Source organism: Erinaceus europaeus, chromosome 4, assembly GCF_950295315.1.
Source record: "Erinaceus europaeus chromosome 4, mEriEur2.1, whole genome shotgun sequence".
In the NCBI taxonomy this organism is placed as follows: Eukaryota; Metazoa; Chordata; class Mammalia; order Eulipotyphla; family Erinaceidae; genus Erinaceus; species Erinaceus europaeus.
The window spans coordinates 32,197,829-32,219,341 of record NC_080165.1 but is presented as its reverse complement, the minus strand read 5'-3'; the positions used below and the strand labels follow the sequence as shown (position 1 = coordinate 32,219,341).

The 21,513-nt window shown below is 41.1% G+C and overlaps 1 protein-coding gene across 5 annotated transcripts in view; it reads right to left on the bottom strand.

The window, feature by feature from the left end:
- Positions 1 to 3,641: 3,641 nt before the first annotated feature.
- The window catches only part of MAK (male germ cell associated kinase), a 59,445-nt gene continuing 41,573 nt past the window's right edge, over positions 3,642 to 21,513 (bottom strand). Inside the window, exons 12-15 of one of the 5 annotated variants that reach the window (XM_007524265.2) lie at positions 15,688 to 15,819; positions 12,406 to 12,480; positions 8,765 to 8,884; positions 3,642 to 4,038 (exon numbers count right to left, since the gene is read on the bottom strand). In XM_007524265.2, coding sequence (XP_007524327.1) covers positions 3,884 to 4,038; positions 8,765 to 8,884; positions 12,406 to 12,480; positions 15,688 to 15,819 — 482 coding nt within the window. In that variant the 3' untranslated portion in view covers positions 3,642 to 3,883. Of the gene's footprint in view, positions 4,039 to 8,764; positions 8,885 to 12,405; positions 12,481 to 15,687; positions 15,820 to 21,184; positions 21,371 to 21,513 lie in introns of those variants that run through there. The other 4 variants (XM_007524266.2, XM_007524267.2, XR_009549437.1 and 1 more) reach the window with 4 other exon arrangements.

The window sequence follows — 21,513 nt, the reverse complement described above, 5'->3', positions numbered from 1 at the left end:
TGCAGGTGGGGACTGGGGTCTTGAACCTGGGACCCCCGACGTTGGTGAGGATGTGCAAAGAAAATTCTTACTCACTGCTGGTGGGAATGCAAAATGGTAACCATTTTGGAAGCTATTCTGATGATTTCTTAGAAAAATCAAACATTCTTAACCATATAAAGATAACAGCAGTTATGCACCTTGGCATTTACTCAAATGATTTGAAAACTGGTCTCCATCATATATAATAAAAAGAAGCTGATATATATGTATGTATATCAGCTTTTTATTTAGTTTTTTATTTATAAAAAGGAAACATTGACTAAACCATAGGATAAGAGGCGTACAACTCCACACAGTTCCCACCACCAGAACTCTGTATCCCATCCCCTCCCCTGATAGCTTTGCTATTCTTTAACCCTCTGGGAGTATGGACCCAAGATCATTGTGGGACTGCAGAAGGTTGAAGGTCTGACTTCTGTAATTGCTTCCCCGCGGAACATGGGCATTGACAGGTCGAACCATACTCCCAGTCTCTCTCTCTTTCCCTAGTGGGGCAGGGTTCTGGGGAATCGGAGCTCTAGGACACATTGGTGGGGTTGCCTGTCCAGGGAAGTCTGGTCGGCATCATGCTAGCATCTGGAACCTGGTGGTTGAAAATAGAGTTAACATACAAAGCCAAACAAATTGTTGACCAGTCATGGATCTAAAGGCTGGAACAGTGCAGATGAAGAGTTGGGGGCCCCTCCATTTTGTAGATAGCTAGTAGGCATATTTTAGTTATATTCCAAAGGGCCTGTGTCTATACTAGTTTTTTTTTTTTTTTTCCCCTCTTTTTTCCCTTGAGCCTGAAATCTGATATGCAGGTGGATCCTAATTATTGTCTGGGGAGATGATGTGATGGCTGGGAAAAGGACCAGAAAGCTGGATCAGGGAAGAGAGTAGCTCCCTAGTATGGGAAAGGGGTATAATAAATATTGTTGACTTTAAACCCCATTGATTTATTGTGGTCTGGGGCCCATATTTCAGCTTAGGAGCCTTTGTGACCTCAGCATCTCTGTAGATCTGAGCTCACATTCTGTGGTCATATGTAGGAACATTCCAAGCTGCCCCAGTATCAAGACCCATCTTCCTCAGGTGTAGCATAGAGTATAATGTCCATCCTCCCTTCAGAGGATGGAACATTCTCTACCATTGTTGATCCAAGTTGAGGGCAAGGTCCTATGGGGGCCCACAAAAGGGTCTGTTGTGTTGTTCCTGATAGGAATGACCAATAACAATGGAGACAGGGATTTATTCGAGGTCTAGGCCCATCATGTCTGTTTGGGAATCTCAGAACTCCCCAAATAGGGCCCCAGATCAGCTTCTTTTCAAGCCAAACCTGGAACTCACCAAGATGCTTTTCAGTAGGTGCATGGATAAACTGGTATATGCAGAAATGAAATAATACTCAGCAATAAGCAGATGTGCTATCAAATTAAGAAATGGGAAAACCACATAGTACTGAAAGAAGCCAATCTGGAAAGGCATATATGCTGCATGATTTCACCTATCTGGGAGATGGGCGGTAGTGTGGAGGTCAAGCACAGGTGTGGCGCAAAGCACAAGGACCAGCTGAAGGATCCCGGTTAGAACCCCCGGCTCCCCACCTGCAAGGGGGTCTCTTCACAAGCGGTGAAGCAGGTCTACAGATGTCTATCTCTCCCCCTCTCTGTCTTCCCCATCTCTCTCTATTTCTCTCTGTCCTAACAGTGACATCAATAACAATAATAATAACTACAACAATAAAACAAGAGCAACAAAAGGGAATAAATAAAATTAAAAAGATTTCACCTATCTGACATGCCTTCCAGTAAAGGTAAAACTGGTAAAAAGTATATATATATATAGTAAAAAGGATAAAAAGATGAAAGGTTGCTAGGGTGAAATGAATGGGGAAGTATAAGGGATTTTTTGGGCAGTGGAACTGCTCCATATGGGAACGTAGGGTACTTTATACTTTACTGCTGTATATTTTGTCAAAGCTCATAAAGCTTGAATCCTAATGTAAACTATGGTCTTTAATGCATAGCTGTGTTTGTAGTTACGAATAGTCACTGTGTAGGCATAGAAATCACTCCGCTAAGATCTTAATAGGGAAGATAAAGGGAAAGGTAGGAACTTTTGTATATTTGCAATGACTTTTTAAAAGATGTTGTTTATTTATTAGATATTTTATTTATTAATGAGAAAGATAGGAGGAGAGAGAGAAAGAACCAGACTTCACTCTGGTACATGTGCTGCCGGGGATTGAACTCAGGACCTCATGCTTAAGAGTCCGATGCTTTATCCACTGCTCCACCTCCTGGACCACGATGTTATTTATTTAATCATGAGAGAGAGAGGAGAGAGTGAAAGAGAGCCAGAGCATCACTCTGGTACATGTGCTACCAAAGGACATGTTTGGGAGTCCAGTGCTTTAGCTGCTGTGCCTCCTCCCAGACCACTGTAATAATTTTATTTCATGAGCTCAAAACCGCTAGGAAAAAAAAGTCAACTGAAACGCCCACAAGTAGACTTCAAGGTATAGTATAAAGTTTAGAATTGAAAATATACTAGTTAGCCATGTTTATTTTAATATCTATTAGGAATTTAAAGGTTTCTCCATAACATTTTTATAGCTTTGAGATTTTAATTGAAATCATACAAATATATATACAGATATAACCATTACCACCATTGCTCTTTATATTTTAACATTTTTCAACAAGGTTGTGAGCTGAATTTCTATCAAAAATAGGATATTTTATAACATGGCTTTGGATAATGCCCACAGAAATGAGATCAGTTACATTAGCATGTGTTCAAAGTCATAAAATACATAAAAAATCTCAGCAGTTGATAACATTAAGTGATATTTCTTTTTAAAGAAATTGTCTTTTAAAATAGTATACAGTACTGATGTACAGTCCATAACACGGCAGATTTAAAGAGTAATCCTAAATTCACATGTATATTTTAAATAATTCAGAAAAGAAAGGAATCTAAGAAGAAAAAGAATATGTGCTGAATGAAACTTGCTTTCACAGCCAAGCATGTTGGCTCTTAGGAGTCTTGCCAGGGATCTTCAGCTGCGAGTTTGCTTTGGGGGCCCAGCAGACACACCTCATTTCCATGTGTCAGGAATACAGAAGCACAAGCGTTTTCAGAGTCTTGTTAGGAGTGTCTTACTGATGGGAAATGAGAGTCTTGGCTTAGTGAATGTGGAGCCATCCAGCTGTTGGGTTTGTTGTCGCCATGAACCGACAGTACTTGTATTGATCAAAAATCAAAAAATGGGCTCTGCCTACACTAAAATCAGGTGGCAACATTTTGAAATCCCTAAGTCAATAGATAAATTCATACAAAAGACATCTTGCTCAAGATTGGAATAACCACCATTTTCATAACTTCAAAGCAGAAAAGTAAGTGATAAATTAACATCTTTCTTCATTTGCCAGTGTGTTAAGAGTAGAGTCCTAGCCAGATAACATAGTTGACAGCCCACAGAATCCACGTAACTGCTATTAAAAAGAGGCTGAAAAATAGTTTAGGCATACATGTAACAAAAACTGAAGCACTCTAGGCGCTTGTCTTAAACCTATCATATTTAGTATCTATTAATTTGTAAGTCAAATACTTGATACTTTGGCAAATAGTTTATTTAATACTCTGTAAAAGTCCTACCCCATATATCAGCACTGTGGGCAATGATGCTAAGAAAATGAATTTCATTTCTAGGAAAGAAAGAAAAATAGGAAATGATTTTTGCTCTCCAGAATACCCACTATCTTATATTTTTCCCAGAATGTGGTAGAAATAGACACTTCCCAGGGCCAGTATGTATGAGGATGCAGAGCACTACTGCAGACATCCCCCCAGACTCCTACCGGTGGCCTCCGTATTTGGCCACCCAATCTGTCCTCCCATGTACAGAGGGCACAGCTTGTGCACGGGTTACAATATTGAGATTCTTGGTTGTGGGGTTGTAAGTAGGTCCTGGAAATTTGCCCCGACCAGTTTTCGTGTTCCATGTATATTCTGAAAGAAATCAGAGTCAGAAATTAGAACTGTATTCATTTGATGACCAACTTCAAAATTCATTCTCATTTTTATGGAGAAATTTTCATTTAGCTTTAAAAGATTAATAGAGTGGTCTGTAGAGTTTTCTATTTCTTCTTGATAAACACTAAACCCCAAATTTCTAGTTGCATATTATGTCGACACCAGTGAGAATTTTCATCAGCCAATTCAAGAACCAATATTTTTGGTCCAGGGTTCTGATGCCACTGCTGTTTAGGTGAGTTCTCTGAAAGGTTCATCACCTTCAGAGAGTTCAGTGGATAATACCCACTGTGTTAGTAACTGAAATCACACTGTAATGTTCCAACAGAGCTCGTAGAAAGTATATGTGGGGAGTCGGGTGGTAGCGCAGCAGGTTAAGCACATGTGGCACAAAGCAAAAGGACCAGCGTAAGGATCTTGGTTCAAGGCCCCGGCTCCCCACCTGCAGGGGAGTCACTTCACAGGCAGTGAAGCAGGTCTGCAGGTGTCTCTCTTTCTCTCCCCCTCTCTGTCTTCCCCTCCTCTCTCCATTTCTCTCCTATCCAACAATGACGACATCAACAACAACAATAAAGGGCAATAAAAGGGAAAATAAATAATAATAAAGTATATTTAGGAGTGTAAGTTCTAAAAAAGTTCTGACTTCATAGAGCTACCCACCTGAATTCCTTAATACATTTCTTCTTGACATGAAAATATAGGTTTTTAAGAGTTGAGCAACTTCTTTTTTTAATAAAGAAAACAATAGGGATAACAGAATCCCTCCCAAAGGTAAGAAATTCTAGGATTTTGAACCTTTTATCACAAGTGTTGTTTCATTTACACATTTGGCTATTTAAATATTTGTGAACATCTTAATTTGCTAAACTTCTGTTGTTAACTGAATGCTTTATAAGCTCTCATTTCTGAAACATCTCAAGCAGAAAGTCATCATCAGAGAACTCTTAATACTTGCTGTTTCTAGCACCTCTCCTGCAAGCTGGGTGTCCCAGAAGTTATGTCTGAGGAGAGATGAGATGACTTCTCTATCTGAGGTCTAAGTACCACTCATGCTGCAGTAGCTGTCATTCTTTGGATTAAATTCTCAACGTCTGTTTTGAAATAGATCTGGCAATTTTGTGAAACATAGTTGTATCAGACTTACTTGTAATGTGTGTGCTTAACCAGGTACGCCACCACCTGCCCCCTATCAAACTTACATGTATGGTATCCATCTCTTGCTTGCTTTTCTTTCTTTTTTGCATAATTTTGTGGGAGTTTCAGTCCTAATGTATTGCTTACTCAACTTAGTGAAAACCAGGCTTAAGTGAGGGACTCTTCTGGAATAGTCACCCCACTCTGTGCCCCTGAGTACAGTTTGGACCAGCGAGACTGAGAGTTCTTCACTTGGTCTGACAGACTGTTTTATCACAGTGTTTCCAAGTTAAATTCTCCATTTTAAACCAGTAAAAAGCTACCTATGAAAGGCAGGGCCAGTTGAGTGCATCAGCAATGAATCTTTGACTGTGACCCACTGGGGTACAGACAGGCATTAGCTGGTGAGGCTGGTGAGTTCACACATGAGGTAGATATGTTCACATAGAGAGGTACCATATGAGGACCACAGAAATAGCACTCAATAGATTGTCATACTTCAGGCCCCAGATGCCCCAAGTCCAACCCCTAGCACCACCATAAACCAGAGCCGAGGAGTACTCTGATAGAAATAAATCAAATGAAAAGCTTTCAGTGGTGCAGTGGCTAGAAGCTAGAACATGGGATCTAAGAGCATGAGGTCCTGAGTTCAATTTTTGGCACCACAAGTGCCTGAGTGATGTTCTGATTCTAACAAATCTTAAAACAAAGTACCTTGTTAAAGAGAACATGTGAAGGCAGGGCAGTGAGGGGGAGAAAGGCAGTAAGTCTAGTGTCAGAATAAGTGTCTACTGAAATGAGGTGGTCTCAGGTGAAGTGAAGGTGTGTGGGGGTGGGGGAGGATCAAGCAGAGAGGATTCTCCAAGTCACAACACTGCATTCCAAGGAAACTTTTTTTTTAAAACCAAATTATTATTTTTTTAAAAAAGTGTGTTTTTTTAAATATATTTTTTTAATTATCAAATGTTTGCTAAGGGAATAATGTTGTCCTCTAAGTAGGAATTTAACCTGTGTCACCAAGATGTACCTTCCAGCATAATATAAAACTTGTGCTAGTGGGAGTCAGGCGGTGACACAGTGGGTTAAGCGCACATGGCGCAAAGCACAAGGACAGGCGTAAGGAGCCCCGGCTCCCCACCTGCAGGGAAGTCGCTTCATAGGCGGTGAAGCAGGTCTGCAGGTGTCTATCTTTCTCTCCCCTTCTCTCCTCTCTCCATTTCTCTCTGTCCTATGCAACAACGATGACATCAATAAGACATCAATAACCACAAGGGCAGCAAAAGGGAAAATAAATATTAAAAACAAAAAGATTTAAAAAAAAAAAAGCTTCTCAGAGTTATTACACACAGAGAGTGACAGAGTTATTACACACAGAGCACTCAGCTGGCCCACTGTGACCACCCACTCAAGAGAAAAGTCACTCTGTCACATCCTGTTGTCAAAACGGGAGGAGATGGTAGGAAGCCAGAAGAGATGTTACATGAGGAAGCAGGAAGGAGTTATTTTTTTCTTCTCAAAGTTTGAGGGTGAGGAAGAACAGTGGACAGGAAGACTATGGGAAGGAAAGTAATTGAGTAAATATGGTAATGACCTGGTTTATTTTCTGGTGGGAACTGTCACACAAGCGTAAGCTCGGAAGCCATATCCTTACACAACAATGTTTCCTAAGGGTTTGCACTGACCACTTGGGAGTGATTAAGTTACTTCTTTCTTATACCTTTCCTCCTATCACCACCTGTAGGGAAAGCTGATAAGCAGAGCAAATGAGGAGATGAAAAGTTACAAGAAAGCATTAACTTAAAAATGAAATCAGGAATATTCATGATAATATGACGGAAGAATTAATATATAAAGGCCACCCATATCTTATAAAATATTTTTAAATATTCACTTTGCCTTCTAAGAAGAGGTACTCAGATGAAATAAAAGTGGAAGCTCTGTATTTTCTATTTTAATGTTAAAACTGGTATTAAGTCATGACTAGAGGACTCGTGAGGCTGTCTTAAAATATCTGAGGCTTCTTGTAAGTCTCCACTGTATATAAAATGTTCATTTACACATTTTGTTTCATCAGAGAGGTAATGGAGCAGTTCTCTTCACATGTAAAGTAACCGAGCACTGTTTTTTTCTTCTTTTGTTTTTGCTTCCAGGGTTATGGCTAGGGCTGAGTGCCAGCACTATGAATCTACTGCTCCTAGTAGCAGTTATTCTCTTTTTAAAAATTTTTTTAAAAAATATTTATTTATTCCCTTTTGTTGCCCTTGTTGTCTTATTGTTGTAGTTATTATTATTGTTGTTGTCATTGTTGGATAGGACAGAAAAATGGAGAGAGGAGGGGAAGATAGAGAGGGGAAGAGAAAGACACCTGCAGACCTGCTTCACCGCTTGTGAAGCGACTCCCCTGCAGGTGGGGAGCCAGGGGCTTGAACCGGGATCTTTATGCCGGTCCTTGTGCTTTGCGCCACATGCGCTTAACCCACTGCGCTACCGCCCGACTCCCTTTTTCCTTTTTTCTTTTTCATTTGATAGGACAGAGAGAAATTGAGAGGAGAGGGAGAGATAGAAAGAAAAACACTTGCAGACCTGCTTCACTGCTCATGAAGCATCCCCCCTGCAGGTGGGGAGCAAGGACTCCAACCTGGGTCCTTGCACAGATCCTAAGCACCCTTAATTGGGTGTGCCACCTTCTGCACCGCCCCCCCAACCCCCCTGCACAGTACTGTTGATGCAGTTCTACTGTGGTAGGAAATGAATAATTGCAGAAGTCAAGTGCACTTCAGAATTTTACTCCAAGAGTGTTAACAGTAAAGATTCTGGTCAGGACAGATTGTAAGTACTTGTTAAGAGTCAACTTTTTAGATCAACTATAACTAGTATTGTATTAGACTTCTGGGGATCTACACTAATATTTAGGAGCTTTAATAATGGCATCCTAATTTAAAATAATCCAGAGAATATCCATGCTCGCATCTGACCAGCCCCAGTACAGAGGTATCACCTGAATGTGACTGTCACTGGCCAACCCTGTGGCATAGGTTCCCTGATAAGTCAGAACATGGGAGGTAGAAGAGTGGGCCCTTCAGTACCTAATGCTCCTGCAAAGCAGGGAAGTGCGGTTCTCTCCTCTCTCATGGTGAGGCTCGAGGAACAGCCTTGGCCTTTGCTAAGTTCACTCTGCCAGGGAGATGGGGGGAGGCATGCGTGGGAAATGTGTCCCTCACGCCTTGCTGCTGATATAGCATACTCAGGACAGACGAGCCAAGTTCGTGCATGGCCCCACCACTGACCAACTGTGACTTGAGGTTCCTCATCTGTACCCATGAGATCTGTAAAGATCCCATGACAAAGACCAAGTGCCTATAATTAAGTACCTCCTAATTGCAGGTAGTTCTTACAACTATTGAGCTATCAAACCATATCAAAACTTATCAAGCAGGACATTTTACCCAAACCAGTAGAAACCATATTAGTAAGGTGAGACAGGACAGTGACTATATCAACTCAGATAAGGAAAAGCTTTCTGGTTAAAAAAGAAAAATTGATGAATGGAATCTAATGTTGTTGTTACCTGAAGCTGTTGTACTGAGAGGTGCCAAGTGTATCCTCTGGCCGGCTGACCCCACTTCTTTTTTGAGAAAGGAAGGAATATATCCTGACTGATTGTAAGGAGCATAACTCCCAAAGTTTCCTAGTGACATATAAAGTTTCAGAGTCAGAGAGGATTTTGAAGTACCACAGAGAAACTCAGTACTGTCCATACTAATTATGTGTTCCAGTTTTAAATCATTTGCTGCATTTCAGGCACGGCACCATCCTTCAGTCCATATAACAACCCTCTTAGATTCAGCTAACACACACCTTTGTTTCTGAGCACTTCCTAAGCTCTTACAGTTTGTAAATGACCATGCTAGCCTCTAAATCCATGCTGAGTTCATCCTGAACATGGAAATCTTTCAAAAAAATTGTATAACTCCGGTTCATTTTTCTTTTTTAACCAGGAATTTATGTCTATAGTATGATTGTACTGCTCCCAGCTGACTCTTTTATCTATTTTCCCCTTTTGTTGCCCTTGTTTTTTTTTTTATTGTTGTTGTAGTTATTGTTATTGATGTCGTCATTGTAGGGATAGGACAGAGAGAGATGGAGAGAGGAGGGGTAAGACGGGAAGAGAAAGACAGACACCTGCAGACCTGCTTCACCGCCTGTGAAGCGACTCCCCTGCAAGTGGGGAGCCGGGGGCTCGAACCGGGATCCTTACGCAGGTCCTTGCGCTTCATGCAAGGTGCGCTTGACCCACTGTACTACCGACCGACTCCCCTCTTGTCTTTTTCTATGACTATCTTAGTTATTGATTGATTGGATGGAGACAGAAACTGAGGTGGGAGGGTGAGGAAGAGAGAAAGATACCGACAGCACTGCTTTACAGACTGTGAAGCTTCGCCCTCTCCCTGCAGCTGGGAACAGGTGCACTCAACTGGGTGCCACCATCTGGCCCTGTTTTCTTGTTAATTTCAGATAGAGACAAAGAGGGTGAGACACCACAGTGCTGCTCCACCTTTCATCAAGCTTTTTTATTTCTCTTTCTTTTTTTTCTTTTTGGTGCTGTGCATAGTGCGCCCATATGGAACTGGAGGCTTGATCCTTGTGCATAGTAAAGTGTGCACTCTGTCACGTGAGCGATTCCCTAGTCACAACTCCAGTTGTTGTTGTTGTTGGTGGTGGTCTTCTTTTTCCTTTAGGATTTTATATTTTCTTCCTTCCTTTTTTCCTTTCTTCCTTTTTTTTTTTTTTTTTTTTTTTTTTTTTTACCAGAGCACTGCTCATCTCTGGCTTATGGTGGTGTTAGGGGTTTGAACCTAAGACTTCAAAGCCTCAGGCATGAGAGTCTCTTTGCATAACCATTATGCTATCTCCCCCACTTAAAATTATTATTTTATTTTTGTTTGTTCTTGCCTCCAGAGTTATCACTGGGACTCGGTGCCTGCACTGTGAATCCACTGCTTCTGGAGACAGATTTTTCCCTTTTGTTGCCCTTGTTGTTTATTGTTGTTGTTATTATTTTTTTTGTTATCGCTGTAGTTGTTGTTGGATAGGACAGAGAGAAATTGAGAGAGGAGGGGAAGACAGAGGAGGGGAGAGAAAGAGACACCTGTAGACTTGCTTCACCTCTTGTGAAGTGACTCCCCTATAGGTGGGGAGCTGGGGACTCAAACCGGGATCTTTATGTGGTCCTTGCATTTTGCAACATGTGTGTTTAACCCGCTGTGCCACTGGCCAGCCCCCTTGATTTTGTGTTTTTATACCAGAGCACTGCTCAGCTCTGGTTTATGGTGGTGTGGAGGATTGAACCTGGGACTTTGGAGCCTCAGGCATAAGAGTCTCTTTGCATAACCATTATGCTATCCTACCCCCACCCCGATTTTATGTTTTTTAAATTTTTATTGTGATATACACATACAAAGAGAGAGATGGAGAGAGAGAACGAGAACTGCAGCACTGCTTCACCACTCATAAAGCTTCCCACCTGCAGGTGGTGACTGGGGCCTCAAAGAAACCCAGGTCCTTACACATGGTCACGTGTGCACACAAACCCCCACCCCACCCCCACCCCCGGACTCCATTTCTTAACATAAGAGTTTATTTCCTGCAAGGAAGCTCCTTCCCTGCAGGGCTCTCTCTCTGTAATAGTTGCTCCCGTTCCTGTTCCCATAGGGTTGTTGTAAGGATTGAATGATACATATGCAAAGCACTCAGCACCAGAGCCGATTTCAGTGAATGCCAGCTGTCTTCCCCCATGTTCTCACTACTGGTGAACGGCCAATCTGTGGCAATGCACACATGGTTGAAGTGGACAGCTAAGATAGGAGACATGTAGGAGACCCCTGCTGGAACTCAGGGAGAGAACAAGGTCTGGGCTAAGGCAGCCACACAGGATGGAGAGATGGGGATAAAGTAGATGTCAGAATGGGAGCGGAGAAAAGAGCAATGTAAGGCCCATAGCGTGTGCCTAGACAACTAAGAACGCAGTGCAGAAGGCTTTCTGTTTGCTCTGAAGTCAACTAGTGGGAAAAAAGCAGTCTCCCTTATCAGGCCAGTTGATGTTTTCTCTAAAGCATGATGCCCATTGCTCAACCCCTATCAGAAAAATTGAGATAATTTTCTCTCGTATTCTCAGGACATCCCTGTCTTACTTGCTTATTGGCAGAGTAAACAGTGTAACTGTTCACTGAACAATATCGGTCAACGCCCATGTTCAGCGGGGAAGCAATTACAGAAGCCAGACCTTCCACCTTCTGCAACCCACAACGACCCTGGGTCCATGCTCCCGGAGGGATATAGAATGGGAAAGTTAGTGGGGAGGGGATGGGATATGGAGATTGGGTGGAAGGAATTGTGTGGAGTTGTACCCCTCCTATCCTATGGTTTTGTTAATGTCTCCTTTCTTACATAAATAAATTTTTAAAAATGAAGTAAAATAAATAATAATAAATAAAAAAGAAGTCCTAGATACAGTATCATCACACCAAGATTAAATGTGATCCCCCATCTGATAGCTGAGCAAATGACTTCATGAGTGTAATTAAGGTGTCTCAAAATACAAGGCTGGTGAGTGACAGGGTGAGGGTGTGTCTAAAAGCTATGCACTGGACAGTTAGAAGACAGTTCCTACAGGAGAGCAAAGGAACTAAGGGAAAAATGATTGACAGAAAAATAAGTCTTCTTAAATTATTTTGGCTTATTGTCTGAAATATATTGTGAGCTGCACATTTTTGGTGGGGGTACTGTTTAAACCTGTGATACTCCACCTTCATCATTCACTGTTAACCCTGTCAACTTTTTCTTTTAAATGTTTTTAAAAAAGTGAGTTTTAGAGCCTTAAAGTGAAGAAATCTTAACAAAATTAGAAAATGTTGTAATCTCTCTAGTATAATTATTATATTTTTGGAAATATATTCATAATTTAAGAAGATAAATGTGTGTATATATATATATATATATTCTTTTGAGAGCAGATGCATCTTAGACTCCTAACTACTGAAGAAAGATATTACTGGGTGCTTCTTTTTCTCTTCCTAATCTGACTTGTAAATGCACATGACATTGGTCTTCATAGTGACCTCTTATAACAGGATAAGAGGAAACTGTTGAGAAGGAAGCTTGTCAAGAGAGTCACAGAGCAACTACTGATCTACAACACCCAGAAATTACCTTGTGGCTCCTCTAATTTGTCAGGAAAACTTTCATTGCATGACAGTTTCTCAATTGGTTTAATTATGCTTTCTTCTACAGAGAAGGCAGATGGAAAGGAGGAGGAGAATGTTTTAGGAAAAGCAGAGGGGAAAAAAAACTGATTAATGGAGAGATACTGAAAGAAACATTAGTAATGAGAAAACACTCATGCCTTGTCACAGTTGTCATTTACTGGCAACTAGATATCCCAGCACAGAAGAACACCTCAATATATTAGTCTTCTGCTGCTGCAGTGAACCTCAGCTCTTAATACAAGCCCATTATATATTGTAAAAAGTATTGCTTACCTCTTTATATACTTTAAGCTGATAATTTCGAAGGATATAATCTCTGGCATGTTATAATTATAGATATTTTTAATTTAAAAAATTTTATTGATTGGATAGATAGGAGGAGGGAGAGAGAGAGAGAGACAGAGAGAGAGACAGAGAGAGAGAGTCCAGTAGCCCTGCTTCACCACTTGTGAAGCTTTCCCCCTACGGTTGGGGACCAGGAGCTTGAACCTGGCTCCTTGAGCACTGTATTGTGTGTCCTAAAGCAGGTGCACCACCACCTGGCTCCAAATTATAGATATTTTTAAATGACACTAGCAGCCTGGGAAAGGGCCCAGTCACTGGAGCACTGGTCCTAAAAGCATAAAGTTCCGAGTTCAGTGCCTGGCATCACATGTGCCAGAGTGATATTCTCTACCTCTCATTCTATCTCTCCTCTTTCTCTCTCATGTTAAAATAAATACATCTTTAAAGAAATTCTGAAAGAAAAAGAAAGAAAGAGAGAAAGAAAAAGAAAGAAAGAAAGAAAGAAAGAAAGAAAGAAAGAAAGAAAGAAAGAAAGAAAAGAACTAGTGACTGGGGAGGTAATTCAGCAGGTGCAGCACATGATGGCCTGATATTTGGAACCACATATGGCCAGATCAGTGTGCTGCTCTCTCTGTCTCATTAAATACACAGAGAGTCTTGAAAAACAAAACTATAGCATCTCTGTTTTTAAATATAATCAATCAAACTTAAGGACCATAGTGATTTTATGCCTACCAATACGGACAATTAAAGTCTTTTGTAACAGTTGTAAATTTCACATTAATTTCTTTTCTCCCTGAAATCTTTTTCTCATTCATACCTCAGTTCCCAAAACTTACCCAGATTTAATTTTATACCTCAAAGTTTTAATTTTGATCACTCAAAATGTATATAAATTGAAACCTTTAAAACATTTCTTGTAACAAGTATATTAAAATGCCCCCCCATTCTGTTAGCTATAATTACAGTGATTTGTTGTTAATAGCTAATATAAAAGGGCACATTTCACACATTTTTCTTACTAGCCATAAAATGTCAACTGTTTGGGGGAGAGGAGTCTCTTAATAATGGACCTTTTCCTAAACATAGCTGACCCTTGAACAGTGCCAGAGTTAGAAGTGATAACTTACTGATAGAACTTTTGGCCTCTCCCCCAACATAATTACCAGCAACCTACTATTGACAATGCTTGCCAATAACACTGAGTCAATTAATACATGCTTTGTGTGGTATGAATATTATGTATTATCCTTTTTTTTTTTTTTTGCCAGAGCACAGCTCAGCTCTGACATACGGTGGTGTGGGGGATTGAACCTGGGACTTTGTAGACTCAGGCATGAGGGTCTTTTTGCATAATCATTATGGTATCAACTCCCTGCCCCATGTACTATACTCTTAGTCAACTGTAACTCTTGATTCCACATGAATATTACTTATCACTAAAATCAGAGAGGATTAAGCATCAAATTTATATCCCTCCTCCACCTCCTCCTCATCCTCTTCCTCTTCCTCCCAACCTTTTTTTTTTTTTCTGGAGATGGATGCACTAAGAAACCTTAATACAAATGTGCAGTCGAGAATAAAAGATATTTGTGGTCTGGGAGGTGTTACAGTGGATGGAACATTGGCCTCTCAGGCATGAGGTCCTGAGTGTGATCCCAGCAGCACATGTACCAAAGTGATGTCTGGTTCTGTCTCTCTTCCCTCCTTTCTCATGAATAGATAAAAAAATAAAAAAATATATTTTTATTAATATTTATTCCCTTTTTTTGCTCTTGTTTTATTGTTGTAGTTATTATTGTGGTTGTTACTGTTACATTGTTGGACAGGCCAGAGAGAAATGGAGAGAGGAGGGGAAGACAGAGGGGGAGAGAAAGACAGACACCTGCAGACCTGCTTCACCACTTGTGAAGCGACTTCCCTGCAGGTGGGAGCCGGGGGCTCGAACTGGGATCCTTATGCAGGTCCTTGCGCTTTGCACCATGTGCGCTTAACCTGCTGCGCTACTGCCCGACTCCCAATAAAATATTTTTTAAAAAAGGGAATAAAAGATAATTTATTACAACTTTTTCTTTATATTTATTGGATTTTTCAGAGTTAGTGGAGTAGCCTTGTAAAAGTGTTTTTGGACTGTCAACTATTATTAAATAGGATTATCCTTCAGGCGTTTGAAAATTAAGAATTGGAGGGGGTTGGGTGGTGACATCCACAGTTGAGCACACACACTACCATGTGCAAGGACCTAGGTTTGAGTCCCCATCCCCCACCTTCATGAGTGGTAAAGCAGGCCTGCAGGTGTCTATCTTTCCTCTCTCCCTTTTTATCTCCCTTCCCATCTCAATTTCACTCTGTTCTATAAAATAAAATAAAAATAAAGTAAAAAATGGTTGCCAGGAGGTGGGTATTCATAGTACCAGAAGCAAGCCCCAACTATAATCCTGGTGGCAATAAAAAAAATTAAAAAGAGTAAAACCACTCAACTTTCAAAGGGTGTGTCCTTCAGCTGTTTACACTTCAGAAAAATGAGAAACATCTTAGTCAACAATGGGGAATCTTATTTTACAGGTAGAAGATGGGCTGGGGAAATAGCAGAATGGTTATGTAAGACATTCATGCCTGAGACTCCAAAGTCCCAGGTCTAGTCCTCTCTGCCACTATAAGCTGGAGCCAAGCTCTGGTTTATAAAAAAGAAAGAAAGAAAGGAAGAAAAAAATGTAGTATAGTTGAGATAGCTTTCTTAAGCAGATTCGTTTTAGAACAGAGACCCTATGGGGGTTGAAATTATTCCTTTAAAACTGTCTGCTCAACTAACTACCAGCTGGATAAACTTTCTGTATCTCAGGGGTATCTAGGTTGGAAGAAGCCAGCTGCAACATATTTAAAAGTAAAAACCCACAGGAGAACAATGTACATTTACACATAAAATGTATTTGCACCTTACCTGCATTATTCCTTTTGAAAGCAAATTCTGCTCCAATGGGTCCCAGTGACTTGGGGAATAATTGATTGTTCCAAGTGTATGAGTTTATGTCCTTTCCACTGGCTATCAGAGATACATTCTTGGGATTCACACCTAAAAGAACAAAATAGTCACTCTGGTGTTAAGAATGTGATTTTTAAAAAAATATATTGATTTATTTATTCCCTTTTGTTGCCCTTATTGTTTTATTGTTGTAGTTATTATTGATGTCATTGTTGGATAGGACAGAGAGAAATGGAGAGAGGAGGGGAAGACAGAGAAGGGGAGAAAAAGACACCTACAGACCTGCTTCACCACTTGTGAAGCAACTCCCCTGCAGGTGGGGAGCTGCAGGCTCCAACCAGGGTCTTTACTGTGGTCCTTGCACTTTATGCCACCTGCGCTTAACCCGCTGTGCTACCGCCCAACTCCCAAGAGTGTGATTTTTGAACTTGAATAAAAAGATATAAAACATGCAAAGACTAGAAGTGTTGGTGGTACAGTGGTGAGCACAGCTGCCTTCCAAAACAGGCAAAGATGAGAAATGACATTGGGAGAGGAGAACAGAAAATGAGTATAGCATAGCAGTGACTTTTTTTTTCTTTTTCTTGGAGTTGGGGCTGTACATGTGATTTCACCTTTTCGGGTCACTTTTTCACTCTGCTGGAGAAACAGAGAAAAGAGACACTGAAACACTAGCACTTCCTCCAGTGCCACTGTGGTACTGGGGCTTGAGCCTGGGCCGTAACATGCACTAATGAGTGTCTCTCTGGCCTGAAAATATCTTTTGATAGGCCTTCACATGACCCCAAGTCTTAAAGCAAAACAGTCTGTAATCCACATGGTGTATTTTGTAAATAATAAATGCTTTTCCTGATACAAGTAGTAGTAATGAGGTACTGGGCATTTTAGGATAAGTGTCTTGCAGAAACTGAGGTAGCACAAATACTTTTCTGCAGAAAGAAGGTATTGACATATCATTCACTTATTTGAATGTGTACTGTATGCCTAACTTATGGAACACTCAGTGTCGCAGGGAAACAGGCTCAGGCTCTCCTGGGGAACCAGATGTATCTTCACAGCTCATTTATTATCTTACACAAGTCACCTGTGAACCTGAAAAGTGGTCTGGGAAATGTATTTGGCAAAGTGACTGACTAGTTTGGATCATTTCTGATTCTCTCTCTTTCTCATAGAGACAGAAGGAGAGGGGGAGAGAGAGAGAGAGAGAAAGGGAGGTACCTGCAGCAGTGCTTCACCCTTCGTGAAGTTCCCCTCTGCAGGTGACGTCAAGGAGCTTGAACCCCAGTCCTCACACGTGGTAACATGTGCACTCTACCTGTGTACCACCACTGCCTGGACTGTTTTTTTTTTTTTTCTGAAATCTGTAAAATGTTAAGTTAATCTTGGATTCTGGTACTAGTAGTCAAACAGGTTTAGTTTAACCTGTGCTTAAGAGATTGACAATTTCTTTTTTTTTAAAAAGTGTTTTTATTTATGTTATTATTGGATAGAAACAGAGAGAAATTGAGAGGGGTGGGGGAGATAGAGTAGGAAAAACACAAAGAGACACCTGCAGCCCTACTTCACCACTCATGAAGCTTTTCCCTTCAGGTGGGGATGAGGGGCTTGAAGCCGGGTCTTTATGCACTGCAATGTGTGTGCTTAGCCAGGTGCACCACCGCCTAGCCCCTGAGATCTAATAAATTTCTAAGCTTGATTTTTTTGTTTGTTTCTTTCACCTGTTCATTAAGTCGGAATCAACACAGTCCAGGGCTCTAGGTCTCATCTGGTGTTTTCTTTAGTTCATGCAGAAGAAACCATCAGAGAAGCCACTGTGTGGAAGCTGGCCAACTGTTTCCAGTGTGAGCCTTTGCTTCTCATCAAGTGAACACCTTCTCAAGGCTGCACATTCATGAGGCAAGTGGCAATAACCTTATTATGAAGCCAGGACAACCCTGTTTAATTGTATCCCATACCTCTATCATCAACTCTAAAGTAGCATCTAAAGTAGTTTTCCACCATCAACTCTAAAGTAGCATTCCACTAAGTGAATCATTTTCTCTTTAAGTTGTAGCCCCGTCGGGATTCTGATTTCTAATAAAACCATTTCAGATAGATCTAGAGACTTAACACGAGATAAGATGCACAGGTGGCAACTACTCATATTAAAAGCATCTTTACACACACACAAACACACACACACACACACACACACACACACACACACACACACACACACACACACACACACACACACACACCGAAGGTAAGGGAATATAGGGAAACCTCTGTAGGTCAAAATAGTTTTTGAATGGGCTCTAAATATTTACATTATTTTGCTAGTCTGAATAGCATTGAATATATCTCTAAATCTTTTTTTTTTTTGCCTCCAGGGTTATTGCTGGGGTTGCATCATGAATCCACTGCTCCTGGAGACTATTTTTTCCCTTTTATTGCCCTTGTTGTTTAGTTGTTGTTGTGGTTATTATTTATTGTGTTGTTATTGATGATGTTGTTGTTGTTTAATAGGGCAGAGAGATATGGAGAGAGGAGGGGAAGACAGAGAAGGGGAGAGAAAGACACCTGCAGACCTGCTTCACCATTTGTGAAGTGACCCCCCTGCAGGTGGGGAGCCAGAGGCTCAAACTGGGATCTTTATGCCAGTCCTTGTGCTTTGCTCCATGTGTGCTTAACCCGCTGAGCTACCGCCTGACCCCCTCTAAATCATTTTTAAGTGTGTGTGTGTGTGTGTGTGTGTGTACATGTGCGTGTTTACTCTTTCAAAAAACTTATTTAGGCTGGGCAGTGGTGCACCCAGTAAAGCTCACGCATTTCAGTGCTGAAAGACCTAGGTTCAAGCCCCCTGCAGGAAAAAGCTTCACAAGTGGTAAGGCAGTACTGTGATTCTCTCTCTCTCTCTCCTTCCCCCTCTCTCAGTTTCCCACTTCCCTCTTGAATTCTCTTTGTCTCTATCCAATAAATAGTTATAATAAGGGTATTTTTAAAAAAAAATTGAAAAAGTTGGGGCCAGGTGGTGACGCACCTGGTTGAGTGCACATGTTACAGTGTGCAAGGACCCAGGTACGAGCCCCTGGTCCCCACCTACAGGGGGAAAGTTTCACAAGTGGTGAAGTAGTGCTGCAGGTGTCTCTCTGTCTCTCTCCCTCTCTATCACCCCCCTTCCCTCTCAATTTCTGACTGTATCCAACAAATATTTTTAAAAATTTTTAAAAATTGAAAAAGTTTATTAATGAGAGAAAGAGAAAAACAGAGCAAAACATGAGACAGAGAGAGAGAGAGAATGAGAACCAGAGCAGACCATCCCTCTGGCACATATGATACTAGTGAGCAAACTCGGGACCATATGCTGATAAAAAAAAATTCAACACTTTTATCTACTATGTCAACTCCTTGGCTGCTAAATATATATAGTCTTAAAGAGTTGCTATTGATATGTTTTATTTATTTATTTATTTATTTATTTATTTATTTATTACCAGAGTACTGTTCAGCTCTGGCTTATTGTGGTGTGGGGGATTGAACCTGGGACTCTAGAGCCTCAGGAATGAGAGTCTGTTTGCATAACCATTATGCTATCTACCCTCCACCCTACATTATGTTATCTTTTCAAGAAACAGATACGTCCTAGAATTTTAAATCATTTATCAGTTTGCAAGTTTTAATTGTACACCTTCTATATACTGAACACTGTTTTAGGAAGTAGAAGAAATTAGTGTACTCTCTCATCCCTTGCCTCAGAGGAGATTAAAAAGTCAGTTAGCAAGTATTTACTGAGCACCAGCCCCATGCCCTACAGCCTGTGCAGCATAGGAGAAAAAGTGGTGGATCAAATTGCCCAACTTCTACCCTGTTGCTCTTACAATCCACTCCAACGAGAGGGAGACATTGATAGTTACAAAGAGTTAGGTGCATAATCAGCAATGGATTTAAATTGTCTAGACCAGAAGTGGAGAACTGCTGTGAAGGCTCACTTGAATGATTTATATTTTATTTATATTTATTACATTATTTATTATTGGATAGAAATAGAAGTTGAGTTGGGAGGAGGAGGTAGAGAAGGGAAGAGACAGAGACACCTGCAGACCTGCATCATCATTCATGAAGCTTTCCCCCTGCAGGTGGGGACCAGGGGCTTGAACCCAGGTCCTTGCACATTGTAACTTGTGCACTTAACCAGATGTGCCACAGCCTGGTCCCTGAATATGTATTTATAGCACCATTCGCAGACTATACAAAAATTATCACCTTACAAATGAGCACTTAATGTTACTATGAAAAATGCTCCTAGATTTACTGCATTTCAAGTCCCAACTGTAGCTGCCTTGGCAGGACCAGACCAAATGATTTTGCAGGCCGCTGGCCATTCGTTCCCCATCCACGGTTTAGACTATGGTGCTGAGGAGGGCAAATAAAGAAAGAAACTAAGCTAGCCATATTTTAAAGCTTTTTTTTCTTGGTAATCATTTTTTGTGTTTCATCACTTCAGGTTAACTTCTTTTTTCTGGTAGAAATTGAGACAGGAAGGGGGAGAAACCATAGCATCAAAAATTCCCCAGTGCAGTGGAGGCCAGCTCGTATCTGTGTAAGAGATGAGTTACATCACTGCCTCACCAAGTATAGTCCTGGGAACTCACAGCTTTTGGTATGAACTCAGACGGGCAAACTGAGTTGAAAAGTGGGTTAGGAAATGCAGGAATCGGGGCCAGGTGGTGGCGCACTTGGTTGAGCACATATGTTACAATGTGCAAGGACTTGGGTTCAAGCCCCCGGTCCCCACCTGCAGGGGAGAAAGCTTCACAAGTGGTGAAGCAGGCTTCAGATATCTCTCTGTCTCTCTCCCTCTCTACCTCCCCCCTTCCTCTAAATATCTGGCTGTCTCTATCCAATAAATAAAGATAATTTGTTATTTTTTTTAAATTTTCATTTATAAAAAGAAAACACTGACAAAAACCATAGGCTTTTAAATTTAAAAAAATTTAAAAGGGGGCTACGCGCACACATTGCAGTGCACAAAGACCCAGGATCAAATCCCCGAGTCCCCACCTGCAGGGGGTAAGCTTCATGAATGGTGAAGTAGAACTGCAGGTGTCTCTCTGTCTCTTTCCTTCTTTATCTCCCCCTCCCCTCTCAATTTCTCTGTATCTATCCAATGATGAAAAAAAAACATTTAAAAAGGGCATTGCAGGAAGTTGGGTGTCATGTTAAGAAACTGGAAATGCAGTGGGAAAGGCAGGTACAGAAATGACACAGTACCCAGTGTGAGAGTAAGCACAGCAAATGTTTAACAGGCCAGAATTTCAAAAGTCCCATGGAGTTAGGTCATAGCCACCCCCACACTGGCATGCTGGCATGGAGCCCAAGTCCTGCCAGGGGAGAGCTGGTTCTGAAGCAAGGAGTGAGATTTGGAGCACTGCCACTGTGTGTCTATTTGCAACTACCTGTGATAATGAAGTACCTAAGGCTTACAGGGTGAGCGGGTAGATGTCTGCCATCCCAGTGCAAGGAACAGAAAACAGAGCCTCAGAGTCTTGCTCCCGTATATAGCTGGTCAGCCGCGGGTCAGTAACTATGGCTCTTGCGTCTCTCCCTGAAGACCAGTGTCACAGATCTGCCAGTTCTTGCAGTATAATATCATGCTGTCCTGTAATTATATGGCACATTTCTAGAGCTCCCGTGATCCCAAAGGCTATCGATGCATAATAGACCTCTATACTTTGGTTTATGGTTTAAATAGATATCATCCCAAAGGTATTCTTGTCTTTATTACTGGAACTATCCAATCAA